General features: G+C 37.5%; 2 protein-coding genes across 2 annotated transcripts; both read left to right on the plus strand.

Annotated features, from left to right (window-relative positions):
* Nucleotides 1-4,359: 4,359 nt before the first annotated feature.
* LOC133309334 (probable galactinol--sucrose galactosyltransferase 2) lies at nt 4,360-8,222 on the plus strand. The gene is made up of 14 exons (XM_061510096.1): nt 4,360-4,538; nt 4,735-4,994; nt 5,260-5,350; nt 5,485-5,533; nt 5,617-5,708; nt 5,804-5,911; nt 6,004-6,111; nt 6,198-6,608; nt 6,697-6,838; nt 6,971-7,038; nt 7,116-7,250; nt 7,363-7,589; nt 7,704-7,792; nt 7,884-8,222. Exons 1-14 carry the CDS (start codon nt 4,360-4,362, stop codon nt 8,220-8,222), a joined length of 2,298 nt encoding a protein of 765 aa, XP_061366080.1.
* A 1,879-nt stretch (nt 8,223-10,101) lies between these two features.
* Nucleotides 10,102-12,435, plus strand: LOC133309335 (uncharacterized). Its single transcript, XM_061510097.1, has 5 exons — nt 10,102-10,141; nt 10,243-11,216; nt 11,332-11,457; nt 11,576-11,925; nt 12,009-12,435. The coding sequence occupies exons 1-5, from the start codon at nt 10,102-10,104 to the stop codon at nt 12,433-12,435; spliced, it is 1,917 nt and encodes a 638-aa protein (XP_061366081.1).
* Nucleotides 12,436-15,406: the final 2,971 nt, after the last annotated feature.

The following is a 15,406-nucleotide window of genomic DNA, read 5'->3' on the forward strand; positions in this document are numbered from 1 at the left end:
CTTCCATCAAGAGAATCTCCTTCAAAAGCTTCCTTTTGCCTCCTTGATGAATAGTGTACGAATTAGGGAAAAGAGAATAACTCTTCACACACTCAACAATAGCTCACATTGATGGTTGGAATAGCTTCATTGGGTAGTTTACCATAGATTTCATGTAGTGGGTTATGAGATTTGGTTGGATATTGCAAGAGAAATCAAAGAAAACCAAAGCAAAACCCTAAGCCCCTTTCCAAGTGAGAGCGGCCACTGGACGACGGAAAAGAACGAAGGAAAACGCGTAGGAAAGAGAAATTTAAAGGGGTTACGGTTTTTTTTTTAAAGTTAACTTATTTTAACTGGGTAAAGATTTATCTATCTACACACCTCCATTCATTACCAAACTTTACCTAATGGACTAGAATATTTTTTTGCTCATATTTATAATTTTACTTTTACTTTCGGGTAACTTTATTTACCCGCATTTTTACTCTTTAACTGTCATTTTAACTCATTTTTCACCAAAGGTGACTTTATTTCTTTTACTTCTAATTATTCTTCGATATTAAATCCACTATTACTAGTAAGGGTTATTATAGTGGAGGCTGCAAATAATTGTTAGATTTGAAGTCAAGACCAGTTCCCTGAGTCCTCCTTTGAAAATTACTACCTCCATCAGAAAAATTCTGATTTCTTGGAACATTTTGCGGCGGAGATCTTTGATCATACCAAATGCCATTCACCAGCATTTGTTGAGGACGATCAGAAGACATCAGAGAAGGACATTCATTAGACTCATGATTGTCCTGGCAATATTCACACACAACAGCAGCAACTTTAGCCTGAACACCAGAAATCTGCATCTTATCAAGCCTTGAAGTCAAATTTGCCATTTACTGAGATAATAACTTATTTTCAGCCAGCACAACATCATTTCCTTCCAGCTGAAGAATACCTCTCTTAGGTTTAGATGTCAAACCTTCATTTCCATTGGCGACCATTCTCTCAATCAGCTCAAGAGTCTCATTTGCTCTCAAGGACTTAATAGTACCACCTGCTGCACCATTTAGCACTATCCGAATGTCAGGTGTACAACCGTTGAAAAAGATTCTCACTTGATTTCCAGCAGTCAAGTTATAATGAGGACACCTCCTCATTAAATCCTTGAATCTGTTCCAAGCTGCACACATAGTCTCACCCTCTAACTGAGTGAAATTGGTAATACCATTCACCATCTGATTATACCTCTCCATAGAAAAGAACTCAGCAAAGAACTTTTGGGACAAATCATCCCATGTAAGAATGCTATGTGCAGGCTGCCTTTCCAACCAATAAGAACCTTTCCCTTAACAACAAAAGGGAACAACCTCAACCAGATTGCATCATTGGATACCTGAAGATGTTTGGCTGAGTCACATATCATAAGGAATCTGTTTATGAATCTGTGAGGATCTTCATTCTCTCCTCCTCCAAACTGGGCTCGCTCCACCAATTGAATAGTGGAAGACTTAAGCTCCCAATTATTGTTACCAATTACTGGATGAACAATGCTTGAGTTAAGCCTATTAAAAGCTGGAGTAAGAATAGTATCCATCACTGGATTTTCTTCATCATTATTTGCTGCCATGATTGATGATTCAACTGATGTCTCCTGAGTCTCTTCAGACAGAGTATCAATTTCTTTGAACTGAAGCTTTTTCCGAGCAAGTTTTCTATTTCTTCTTTCAGTTTTTGCAATCTCAGAATCAAACAGAAATTCTTCAGTTTTACCTCGCATACAACTCAGGAAAGAGATTAGTAGTACTTTTCAAATAACACCAAAATAATAAAATAAAATAAAAATAAAAATAAAAATATTCACAAAATTCAATCTTAAAGATCAAGATTATATGATATACGAAACGCCAATCCCTGGCAACGGCGCCAAAAACGTGATGCTACCCAGCAAGTATACCGATCGCACAACTAATACAGTGATAAGAAAAGTATCGTCTCCACAGGGATTGTGATCAAATATCAAATAATCGTTCCTTTTAATCGTTCCTACATGTTGGGTTAGGGTGGGCTCCCATCCTCCTTAAAATCTGGAAAAAAAATTATTAGTGCTATTAATATGTGGTTGTCCATCAGTATAATGAAACGGAAAGAAAATGATTGTTTCTTGTGACTTGTGCGTAGTAACAAATAATTTGTCATAAATATTAATTTGAATGATTTCATGTCTTAGTTTTCTAGTTATACATAGTTTTGGAAATGAAAACATACCAACATGTCTTAGTTTTTTTATATCTAGAATAATTTTGTAATTTTATTATGTTCTTCCTAGCAAGCATTTTTGCATCCTTAACGTGATCATTCCATCAAAATTGGCATTATCTTTCCATAATAGTAATATAAATTTTCATCCTGTCATCTAAATTCCTGAGTCTGCTATTGAATCTCTCAATATATAAGTTTAACATGTTGACCACCAAACACGAATAAACTAGAATGGGATTATTCAGTTTAATTAGTGAGTTATTATTCCAGTTTAACAATAATTGATGAACGATGAATATCCAATTATCTTAACAATATTAGGGATATATATCGTATCCTAACTAGCTACCTAAGAATCTACTAAAGGATAAATATCCAATTATCCTAACAATATTAAACAACAAAGCAAGATAGAGTCATTATTCCAACAGAAAGAAAGTTGAATCATAATACAATTAGGAGATCTACACAAGCCCAAGACGTAACCCTTATAAATAAGAGGTTAAAAACCTCAAGTATACACTTTTTGACCTATTTACTATTGCTGTCAACACTATACACACACTCACGTCTTGGCTATAAACTTATTGCTTGCACAATGATTAGAGTGTTGATTATAAGTCAATCTAAATACTTATATTTAAAGTATTTCTGAACGTATACCATACGACCGTCTTCTTGGACTTAACAAAAAAACATTCAACATGTTGCACAAAATTTAACAGCTGAAAAATATGGTTGCTTAAATACACACTAGAGTCTACAGTAGTATTAAGAAACCCAAGCGGTTTGAGAATAGGTTTTTCACAATATCATTGTTCTATCCGGGTTGGCCACATAGACTTATAACCCACCGAGTGAATGCGTTCTCCTCGTCGTTGAATCCAGAAGCACAATATCTTTTTAAATTGCATCGGGACCTGCCATTATCTGTTTCATATCCTCTTCTTTCTTTTCTTTTCATATCTTTTTGTTCCCTCTTTTCAATGGGATCGGTCGAGTTTAGGATATTTTGTCTTCATGAATCCTTTGCGGTTCCTGTTAACACGTGTATTTTAAGGCACGATGCATGGTGGCACATGTTAATAAATGTCATACTTTGCCAAATTCTGACACTTCATGTTAACCATCGTCGTTACCTAGGCTTCTTAAAGCCCGGAGCATGGCATAATAAGCATATCACGGCGGTAAATGGGTTATGTCGGTCTACATGAGTCTATGGTTTAGCATATAATAAGTTAGGCTTGGGCCTATTATAAGTAGTAAAATAGAATAGACCTAGACTTTTAAAAATATCTATTTAGAAAACAGGTTATAGACTTTTTTTTGTACATGTCGAGCCTAAAAGCTTACAAGGCGACCTATATCATATTATTTATTTAAAATATAATAAATAAAATTAATATTTGATAATTTTGAATAATAAAATAATATTATTTTAGTTATTCATTTAATTGTTGAATGTTTAATAGGCTTAAACAGATTAACAGGCCTAAGTCAAGGCTTTTTTATTTTTTGAATATAAGTCAGGCCAGACTTGTAATATGAAGCTTATACAGACTAATAGGCCAGACCATACCCAATATTTTTTTATACAGGCTTGACCTATTTAAGTCAAAGCCTAAACTAACCTAGTTCATTTACACCCCTACTCAATATGATACACCGGTTCGGTGCGGTTAAATTGCACTTTATTTTTAAGGAAAATGCTATTTTGCATATGAGCGGTCGAATGTATCTAATAATGGATAACGATTCTCTGCAATTAGTTCTTTTTTTTTTTAAAAGAATCTTCTATCTTAGTGCATAGCGTACCTCTCTCACACCTTAGATGAAGATAGTTTGATAAACAAAAAAATATATAACTCGCAAATAATTTGGTTCCACGTAATAAGTATATGTAATTACTTTCAAAATTATTCTTTTTTACCGCTAATATATATGTATGCATTCTTTTTGTACTCAACTTTGTAAAATTAATTTATACAAAATATCATTGCTATTATATTTAAACTCAAGTACGTTTTTTCTTTTAAGTACGTACCCAGAATCTATATATAGGCTCATCGTTCATCGGTTGGCATACACTTAAACTTCATTGATTGTAAGTGAATTAGCCTAAAAATGACCATTAGTTCTGTCCCTAGCATCAGAGATGGTTGCATCACGGTGCGTGGCAAGGCTGTTTTGACTAGCGTACCGAGTAACGTTACCATCACACCCATAAGCAGTGAAGGAGCTTTTCTTGGTGCATGTTCACAAACTTCAAGTAGTCTTCATACCTTCTGCCTTGGAATTCTCAAGTGGGTACCCCTTTATGTTCATTAATTATTCTATTTTGACAAGTATGAATATGATTAATATTCATTCAACTAGTTACATGGTAACATGCATGAGATGAGATTAAAAACTAAGCTAGTGGCTGATTTTGTACTAGTTAGACCAAGATAATGCTAGATTTCAGTGCTAAACGCTTTTGAAATGGAAACTCTGCTGCAGGGGGTTCAGGTTAACATGTTTGTTCAGATTCAAAATATGGTGGATGATACCAGGTTATGGAGAATCAGGCCGTGACGTACCAACGGAAACTCAAATGCTTCTCCTTGAGGCAAAGGATGGGACCATCATCAATGAAAATTTCAGTGAGCCAACAACTGAGGGAACTTTCTATATTCTCTTGTTGCCCGGCTTGGATGGACCGTTCAGGACTAGTTTGCAAGGGACAATAGTAGATGAGCTTGAGTTCTGTGCTGAAAGTGGTTAGTTAGAAATAGAATAGGTAGTACATGAGGCAGTTTATATTTACAAACTTTTTTGTTTACAAACTACACTATGTAGGACTGGTCCTACATTAATCACACAGTGTACGACCAGTCCTACCTTTTTTTAATTGCAAAAAAAGGTTTGTAAACGGATCTTGTCCCGTACTATATTGCTCTTTCTTTTCTCTTATTTCCCGCATGTTTTACTACTTCAAGTTTTGTTTAATTCTAGCTATATATTATGACCTTTTAATTGCCTCAGGTGATCCCAATGTTGAAACCACGAAGGTAATGGAAGCAGTTTATGTAAATTCAGGGGACAACCCATTTAAGCTCATAAGAAATTCCATGAAGTAAGTCAGAAAAGCTACATAAAAGTTTGGTAGAACATATTCTTAATTAGGCATTCGAAACAAATATTTTGGTATTCTTTTGATTAAACGTACATAGCTAGAGAACTTACCTGTTAAACCATTCATCCATATAGGATATTGGAGAAGCATAAAGGAACATTTAGGCACATAGATAACAAGGAGGTAAGGCAGTAGATCTTATTCCATATATGATATATTAATGTCATCTAAATAGTGTAATGATTTCAAATCTGCATTAATTACAGTTGCCAGCACATATAGACTGGTTTGGATGGAACACCTGGGATGCATTTTACACCAATGTCAGTGCACAAGGAATTGATGAAGGTCTTAAAAGGTGCAGCAGACATAAAGGGAAAACTCAAGTTTACCATAATTTGATCCGTTGAAACCTGTTATAGATACCTCATTCATTTTTTGTTTGTAATACAGGTTCTCAGAAGAAGGATGCCTCCCAAAATGGGTATGCATTGACGATGGATGGCAAAACACAACACAGGCAACACTAGAAAACGGTGAACTACCAATTGAAAAAGTAGAGTGAGTATTAAATTTTTGTCTTGTAATACTTTGTTTCTAATGATACAAAGGTCTGCACACAATCACTTTTCATCCCACTTGCTAATGTGTAGACTCGGAGCCAGACTACAAAATCTAAAGGAAAATGCTAAGTTCAAGGGAAAGGGATGTGGTGATCTGCATCAGTTTATCAGAACCATCAAACAGAAATATGGGCTAAAGTGAAGTTTTATAGCAAGCACTCATTTTAACCAATTATTATTGTGAATTGTAAGATTGGTTTATGCTAGTTACTGTCACAATGCAGATATGTATATGCTTGGCATGCTTTACTTGGCTACTGGGGAGGACTAGATCCTTTATCTGATGAAATGAGAAAATACAACCCCAAGATTGAACCCATAGTTTACACCCCTGGCAACCTAAGCCATGTTGTTTGTGGCGTTGTTCAAATGTTGGAAAAAGTGGGAGTGGGATTAATTGATCCCTTGAAAATCGACGAGTTTTATAATGATCTTCATGGGTACCTTGCACGTTGTGGTGTTGATGGAGTGAAGGTAGATGTTCAGTGCTTACTAGATACCCTTGGTTCTGGTTATGGAGGGAGGGTTATACTGACTAAATGTATTCAAGAAGCTCTTGAAGAATCTGTTATGAAGAACTTTGGAGGCAATAACATTATTTGCTCAATGAGTACGAACAACGATTACATATTCTGGTTTGTCATATGAAAGCTCTTATTCAATTAGAGGGAAAGAATGAGTAAACCCAACATCTTACTGATTGAGTATATATGGTGCTTTCAGTTCGAAGAGAAGTGCTTCTGCTAGAGCTTCTGAGGATTTTATGCCAAATGAACCAACATTTCAGACTCTTCATGTAGCTGCTGTAGCATTCAACAGTCTTTTGCTAGGGGAGATAGTCATTCCTGATTGGGACATGTTTCACGTAATAAGATTATTCTCTCTTTCTCTTATAACATGTGTATATACATAGCTCAAGGTTTTCATCCATGAATACTGATTCATTTTTCAAGTTCTTTTTTCCCTCCCAATAAGTAGTCATTTTTCTTCATTACAGAGCACACATTACACAGCAGAGTTTCATGCAGCAGCAAGAGCATTGGGTGGTTGTCCAGTATATGTTAGGTCAGCAACGTTACTATTGATCAAAATCGAACATAAATGGATAATAGCAAAAACCTATTTACCCGTTTGATTTGCAGTGACGAGCCTGGCCAGTGTGATGTTAATATCATCAGAAAGCTTGTACTGCCTGATGGGTCCATTCTGAGAGCAAAACATGCTGGTCGTCCTACTCGTGACTGTTTATTCGATGACCCAGTTATGGATGGGAAGAGGTATGTATATTAATATATTATTATGTTATACAACTTGTGCCACTGCATAAACAATGTTATATAATACACATATTGCACTCATTGTGTACGTGTTCTGATTTGGCTCTTGTAGTTTACTCAAAATTTGGAACTTGAACAAGCTATCTGGGATAGTTGGTATATTCAATTGCCAAAAAGCAGGAAAATGGCCTCCCACACCAGGTGCTATATCCCTTTTAGACCCAACGTTGGAATGTTTAACCATTACAGGTTCAATTAGTGCAGCAGATGTTGATTCACTTCAGGAAGTTGCTGATGAGGATTGGAATGGAGACTCTGCAGTTTATGCCTTCAATTCAGGTGAATCAACTCTTTTTAAGTCTTGACAGCAATTCCATTCTGTGGTGGCTCAATTAATTTCTCTGTACAACCAAGTTGTCAAGTATAATATTTATAGAAATTTGACATTTGCAGGGAAGCTTTCTAAACTTCCCAAGGGAAGAACAATTGAAGTTTCCTTAGGAGTTCTAAAATGTGAGGTCTTCACTATTTCTCCCATTAGGGTAAGTTGAAGTTGTGCAGTGAGTTGTTCCTTTTAAGATTTTGGTGACATCATTTTACTAAGTAGTTTCGTATGTTGTGCTGCTTGTTAAGGTTTTTGGTCCAAGACTAGAATTTGCTCCAATTGGATTGGTTGATATGTTCAACTCAGGAGGAGCAACTGAAGCTCTTGGGAGCTATCGAAACCAAAGTGGATGTGTGGTAAAGATCCAAGTACGAGGATGTGGTCGTTTTGGAGCGTATTCCAACACAAAACCGAGCTATTGTCTAGTGGAAAAAGCAGAGGTGGACTTCACATACCATGCTAGCAATGGGCTTCTGACGCTTGAGCTTCAAGGTGATTGCAAATTGAGGGGAGTAGAAGTTTTTTATCAAGATTTTGATGTTACATCCTCCGAGGGCCTTAGCGTGCTCTCCGCTATTCGTCTTTGAATCATGTCCTGCGCAAGCAGTGCGCGATTGCGGTGAAACTACAGTAATCTGTAATAGGAATACAGTACACCGTGATTTGTGTCTAAATCGAATATCTAATTACTTTACTTTCGATCTCCGATGTTATAAAAAGCTGTCTACAAGAATAAAAAAAACGTTCACCTATTTTAAAAAACCATTATTTTTATAATTTTATTAAAAAAATAAGAAAAAGGTACTATTTCTTATGATTAAGCAGATGGAAAATAGTTGTATCTTTTGATTGTGTGATATTATAGACACAATCAATATAGACTCTATCACTTTTAAAAAAAGGAAAAAAGAAAAAAGAAAATGGTGGGGTCCATATTAGTTGTGTATATAACATGACACAACTAATTTTCTAGTTAACTTGATATAACTATTTCCTACCAAACAAATCTTAGGTTAGTTGCACTAAAAAAGTAACTTCGGTGGCGTTTGTTACATATTATTTTTGGATTCCGAAAAATTAATATTGAGAATTCTATTTATTCATTTGAAATTTTTTTTTGAGGATTTGATTTTCGCAGAATTCTGATTTATAAATAAATTGTATATCAAAATGACATCTAAGAATACCACTGGTATTCTTAGAATCCGAATGTTGGAAAAATTTGACATTCCTAATAATATTTAATAATCAACTAAATATATAATCATTAAACTTAAGTCAATATTCTCAGTAATATTTTTGCTTACCAAATAGTATTTTGGTCATATTTCTTGAAAATTCACCTTTCCAACATATTGTTAATAATCATGATTCTCAGGCAGAAAATTTCCTTTACCAAACACACCACTCACATAAATCAAATTATGATTACTATATTTTCTTTCTTTCTTTCGTGCCTTTCGTTTATCAATATGTGAGAGGTATCCATACTCAAGCATAAATTATGGGTATTGTAATTCTCATCTCGTCCAAGGGAACAAAAAATAACCACACACAAAAAAAAAAGAGTTGTAAAGAAAAAGAAGAGGTTAACGCCGTCACAAGATTTTGAGAAGGGATTAGTTTGTTTTTGGGTAAAAACTGATTGTATAACATTCTATGTTGATTGTTGAGACATAAATTTCAGGTAAGCAACAAGGCTGAAAACTAGACAACAAACAATTTTTTTAAAAAACCAAAAAAGAAAAAGAAAAAGAAAAAGAAGAATTTGGATTTTTTTTTGTAACTTCTATTTTTTCAAAAAAGCAAGAAAACCTTGTAACATTAGCTCCATTGAATCTGTAGCAGGCCCACTTATCCAATCTGATCTGGTTAGCAAGGAGATACGGGCCATGAGAAGGAGGGATTGCCCAACCTATCTTAAGGACTATGTTGTGGGCTAGAGCACCTACAACCCATTAGAATAGTTATCAATATTTTCAATTTGCATTTTAATTTCCATAGCTAGCAAAAACCGTATGATGTAACAGAGGATCATATAAGTAGCCCAAGGGCCTAATATGAAGATATAGATTCAGAAAATTACTTTCTCTCTTCTTTTTCTCTCAACCCTTCCTTATTCTTCTTCTAAAACCCTTAATTCTGTATTGCTTCCATTACATTGGTGCTTTCATTGAGTCATGGCAGAAAATACCAGACTCCGTGACATTACCAACCAGGTACAATCCATGACCAACAGTTGAGTACACTTGAGTGCACAATAGATCTGCGTTTGGAATCCTTTGAACTGGCGCAGAACCAACGCATTGATGACCAGAATCAACGCTTTGAAGGGATGAACCATTATATCCATGACATGTACGCTCTGTTACAGACATTACAAACTCAGATCACAAATTTGGGTACAGCGCCTCAATCCGGTATCTAGGAGCGGGACCGACTCGCACGCCTCCAATGAATCGCTCTATGAAGATTGACTTTCCACGATTTGGATCTGGAGATCCAAGTTCCTGGTTATTCGCTATAGAGAGGTATTTCCGTTATCACAAAGTTCCTGATCAGGATAGATTAGATCTGGTGTCTTTTAATTTGAATATGCCCCTTCAGAATTTGAAGATCCACTGGGTTCATTAGCTAAACTTCAGCAATTGCATTCTGTAGTGGAATTCCAATCTGCGTTTGAGCTCTTGGCCCGCAGAATCCCAGACCTCACACCACTCATGCGCAAAAGTTTGTTCATATCTGGCCTAAAATCCCATATCCGACGTGCAGTTTTGGTACATCGTCCATTAGATGTCTTTTCTGCCTTTGCTTATGCCAAAATCTATGAGGAACAGTTCATTGAATCTCGTAGTACCAAAACTTGGAACCCTCGCCCCAACAACACCACACCACAACCTATAGCAGCTACCCCATTAACCACAATCCCTTCCACACCCCAACCGAGAACCCCACTTCCACTCCCAAGTATACTGATCAAACGATTGTCCCCAGCTGAAATGCTAGTTAGAAGGGAAAAGAACTTATGCTACAACTGTGATGAGCGGTTTGTACCAGGCCACCATTGTAAGGGTCGTGCTACACTTTTATATTTAGATGGAACTGAGGAAGAACCACCCGATTGTGATGTAGAACCACCTCCTGATCCTGACCCACAGGAAACAGATGCATTATCTACTACACCTGCTCATGAGATTAGTTTCAATGCTTTATTTGGTCACCATTCTGCTAATTCTTTTAGAATGGTAGGTAAAATTGTGGGCCAATCAGTACAGATTTTTGTGGATGGTGGTAGCACCCACAACTTTATTACTCTAAGGATGGCCTCACACTTACACCTGACTTTACATGCTATTACTCCTTTCAAAGTGAGGGTGGGCAATGGTGATGCCCTCTTGTGTTCTGGATCATGCAAAGCCGTAATTGTGGACATCCAAACTCATCACTTTTCCATTGATTTATATGTGCTGGAATTACAGGGTGCAAATATTGTTCTTGGAGTGCAATGGCTGTCTACATTGGGACCTGTTGAAACAGATTATTCTGCACTAACCATGTCTTTTGTTATTAATGATTGGCAGGTCCTTTTACATGGGGATGCAACTGTTAATCCCAGCCACATCAGCTGTTCTCAGTTACACAAATTCATGCTGGATGATTCGATTTCTTCTTGCTTGATGTGTTTTTACATCTTAGTCACCTACCTCTGACCAAACACCTCATCTTCCGCGTGCTATCCCAGAATTGGAGAAATTATTGGATAGTTTCTCAAATGTATTCACTGGACCTTCATCCTTACCCCAGACAGAGCCTATAACCACCGTTCACACCTTTTTCCCAACTCCACACCTGTCCAAGTGAGACCTTATCGTTACCCCCACTACCAAAAAATGAAATTGAACGTTTAGTGTCAGATATGTTACGTGATGGAATTATACAGCCTAGTCATTCATCCTTTAGCTCACCCGTTTTATTGGTTAAAAAGAAAGATGGCACTTGGCGCTTCTGTGTGGACTACCGTGCCCTTAATGCGATCACAGTCCAAGATAAATTTCTAATTCCAACAATCGATGAATTACTTGATGAACTACATGGTGCCATTATCTTTTCTAAATTGGACTTGCGATCTGGGTACCATCAAATTAAGATGCATACTGATGATATTGCCAAGACCGCTTTTCGCACTCACCATGAGCACTTTGAGTTTGTGGTTATGCCTTTCGGCCTCTCCAACGCCCTTTCTACCTTCCAGGCTACTATGAATACTATTTTCTTAGCCTTTTTACGAAGGTTTGTGGTCATTTTTTTTATGATATTTTAGTGTATAGTCCTTCAATTGAGCAACATTTCACACATTTGGAAGCTATGTTAAGCATGCTGCGAGCTCACACCTTGTTCGCCAAGCGTGAAAAATGCTCTTTTGTTCAAAGCGAGATCCCTTATTTGGGTAATGTCATCACTGGCTATGGGGTCTCACCAGATCCTGAAAAACTTAAGGCGATTAGTGAATGGCCTGTCCCAAGTAATGTGACTCAAGTACGATCTTTCCTAGGCATCTCAGGCTATTACTGTAAATTTATTGAGCGGTATGCCTCCCTGGCAGCCCCATTAACGGATCTTTTATCACAATCTGGATTTGTGTGGACTACTGAAGCTTCCAAGGCCTTTGAGCATCTTAAACAACTTCTGATGACAGCTCCCATTTTAGCTTTGCCAAATTTCTCAGAATCCTTCGTGGTGGAGACGGATGCCTCAGGAGTAGGAATTGGGCGGTTTTATTGCAGAGGGAATGACCCTTAGCGTTTTACAGTCGGAAGTTATCTCCGGCAATGCAGCGCCAGTCCGTGTATGTCCGTGAGATGTTTGCCATCACATCTGTTGTTGCCAAATGGCGCTAGTATCTTTTAGGTGCCTCTTTCCTTATTCGGACTGATCACAAGAGTTTACACAACATGATGAACCAAGTTGTCCAAACTCCTGAGCAACAGCAATTCCTATCCAAATTATTGGGTTTTAACTACACGATCACATACTAAACAGGAAAAACCAATATTGTGGTCGACAGCCTCTCGCGGCTAGCTACCTGATGCAGGTAACCACACCCCTACCCCCCAAATAATGGCCATCTCTGGGCCAGAGTTCCATTATACCAAGTTATTACAGTCTGAGTACATGTTAGACTCCTATTCTAAACAAATAATACAAGAGCTCAGAAATAAACCCAGTAATGTAAATGAATGGAGGTTGCGCAATGGAATCCTAATGTGTTGAGATCGCATCTTCGTCCCTGAGGGTTCTTCACTACGAGCCCATATTCTACACGATGCTCATACATCTGTTCAAGGGGGTCATTCTGGCGTCCAAGCCACCGTTCATCGCATTCAAAGGAATTTTACCTGGAAAGGGTTACGATCAGATGTCAAAGATTATATACAGAAATGTGAAATATGCCAAAAACTGAAGGCACCAAATCACCTACCTTTTGGCTTATTACAGCCCTTACAAATCCCAACGACCCTGTGGGCACACATTACTATGGACTTCATCACCCATTTGCCACAGTCGTCTGGGTGTTCTGCAGTGTTGGTGGTTGTTGACCGTTTTTCTAAAGCTGCCCATTTTGTTCCATTACCAACAAGCTACTCGGCGACGCAGGTTGCCCAACTCTTCTGGGACTTTGTTGGCAAGCTCCATGGTATTCTTGAATCGATTGTCTCAGATCGTGACCCAATTTTTCTGAGTGATTTCTGGCGATCAATTTTTAAACTGCAAGGCACAAAGCTTAACTTTAGTTCCAGCTATCATCCACAGTCAGATGGACAGACCGAGCACGTTAATAGATGCTTCGAAAATTACCTTCGAGCTTTTGCTCATGAACACCCAAAGACTTGGTCCAAATTTCTGAGTTTCGCAGAGTATCATTACAACACCTCATTCCACTCGTCGACAGGGATAACACCTTATCAAGCGATGTTTGGGAGAAAACCACCAAATCTATTGGCCTACTGTTTGGGAGGCTCTTTCAATGAAGCAGTGGACAACACTCTTTCAACGCAGACAACCCTCATGAGTACATTAAAATCAAAGTTATTCAGGGCTCAACAAACGATGAAAGCTCAAGCAGACACAAAAAAGAAAAGATTGGGAGTTTACCGTGGGTGATATGGTTCAGGTGCGTCTCCAACCCTACCGATAGATCTCAGTTGCTCATCGGTCCTCACAGAAGCTCGCCTTGCGCTTTTATGGCCCCTTTAAGGTTGAGGAACGCATAGAACCAGTGGCCTACCGTTTGAAACTTCCAGAAATCACTCGGACTCACCCAGTCTTCCACGTTTCATTGTTACGGCCGTTTCGTCATGGACTTTACCCGCTGACACCAAGGACACACTTCCGGTTCACCACCCTACGGAACCAATGCCTTTACGAAAAGAATATAAAGGTCCAACGATTTCGATGATAACAAACAAGCATGGAAAGAAAGCTTCAAGGTGCAACCATCAAAAAGAAGTCTAAACAAGATCAAGACTCAAGCTTCAAGAGAAGTCTCTAAGTCTAAACTCAAAGTAATATACTGTAGGACTTAGGATTATTTGTAAATTGATTCGTTACAAGAACGAAGCTCAAAGTATTTTTCAAATACATGCATAAAATCATCGTTTGACATTCAAATACATTCTTAACATGAAAACATAGTTTTCAATGTTCATAAAATGTTTAAACAATATTTGAAAATAATGTGAATCAAGATAAAACCATTTTAGGGCGAAAACCAACCTTCAACAGGTTGGTAATCGATTACCCACTCACTGGTAATCCATTACCTACTGTACAGAAGACAAAAATAACGGCTATAAAACGGCTAGTTTGCGAAAATGAGTAGGAAAAAGGCCATGGGGCCCCTCTATAAATAGAGACTAATGTTCCCATTGATGAGACACACTTCTTGATCATTATTACTCATTAATTCTCATCCTATTTGCATTATTCTTGTCTTGTTGATCATAAACTCTATTTGAGCTTTATTCTTGTGAAGAGTGTCATATACCATTGTTCTTCAACTTGTGTTATTTGTACTTTGAGAGTACTTAGCCATTATTAAACACCTTCCTTTGAATTCTTGAATAGTTAGGGGAGTGAACCCTATACATTTGAAAGGTCACCAAATTCCTAAGAAAATTTGGAGTGAAAAATTGTAAGGCATCAAGAGCCCAACGTCTTGAAAAGTTGTAGTGGTTTGTCAAGCACCCTCAAGCTTGATAGTTAGTGAAAAGAATTGATCGAGTGGCTTCAGTCTGGATGTAGGTCACGGTGGTGGTGATCGAACCAGGATACATCTAGTTTGCAATTTCTCTAACCTTAATCTCTTTATTTAAGTATTGAAATTGCATTTTAGATTGTCTTTACATACTCGCTTGCTTACTTTGTTGTTTACTACACTTGCTCTTACACTTAGATTTTTTCTTATTAAATCATTTTATTGAAGAAATAGTCTTTAAAATATCAAAGGAGGTACTTTGCGAAAAGATTTTGTAAAACTCAATTCACCCCCTCTTGAGTATTGAAGCCACTTGTCCAACACACCCTTGTGCTATAGTCGGGTCACGTCAGATCTGGAGGAAAAGTCAGTTGGTTCCGCAAGTTTTGGTGCAATGGGAGGGACTAGCGCTGGAAGACTCCCCTGGGAGGATAAAGACACCATTTTTCCACAAGAAAAGGGGGACGTATCAGACGAGGTTCTCAGATCTACAGTGGTTTCCCCACAACAGACTAG

Source organism: Gastrolobium bilobum, unplaced genomic scaffold, assembly GCF_033153095.1.
Source record: "Gastrolobium bilobum isolate Gb01-03AN ecotype WA unplaced genomic scaffold, APGP_CSIRO_Gbil_v1 utg57893, whole genome shotgun sequence".
NCBI classification, from domain to species: domain Eukaryota; kingdom Viridiplantae; phylum Streptophyta; class Magnoliopsida; order Fabales; family Fabaceae; genus Gastrolobium; species Gastrolobium bilobum.

Bases quoted from the DNA above. Each gene is read 5' to 3' on its own strand.
- LOC133309334 (XM_061510096.1), top strand. From the start codon at position 4,360: ATGACCATTAGTTCTGTCCCTAGCATCAGAGATGGTTGCATCACGGTG. The intron at 4,539-4,734 runs GTGGGTACCCCT...ACTCTGCTGCAG, and splicing joins TTCTGCCTTGGAATTCTCAA to GGGGTTCAGGTTAACATGTT. The intron at 4,995-5,259 runs GTTAGTTAGAAA...TAATTGCCTCAG, and splicing joins TGAGTTCTGTGCTGAAAGTG to GTGATCCCAATGTTGAAACC.
- LOC133309335 (XM_061510097.1), top strand. From the start codon at position 10,102: ATGAAGATTGACTTTCCACGATTTGGATCTGGAGATCCAA. The intron at 10,142-10,242 runs GTTCCTGGTTAT...ATGCCCCTTCAG, and splicing joins ATTTGGATCTGGAGATCCAA to AATTTGAAGATCCACTGGGT. The intron at 11,458-11,575 runs GTTCACACCTTT...GGAATTATACAG, and splicing joins AGACAGAGCCTATAACCACC to CCTAGTCATTCATCCTTTAG.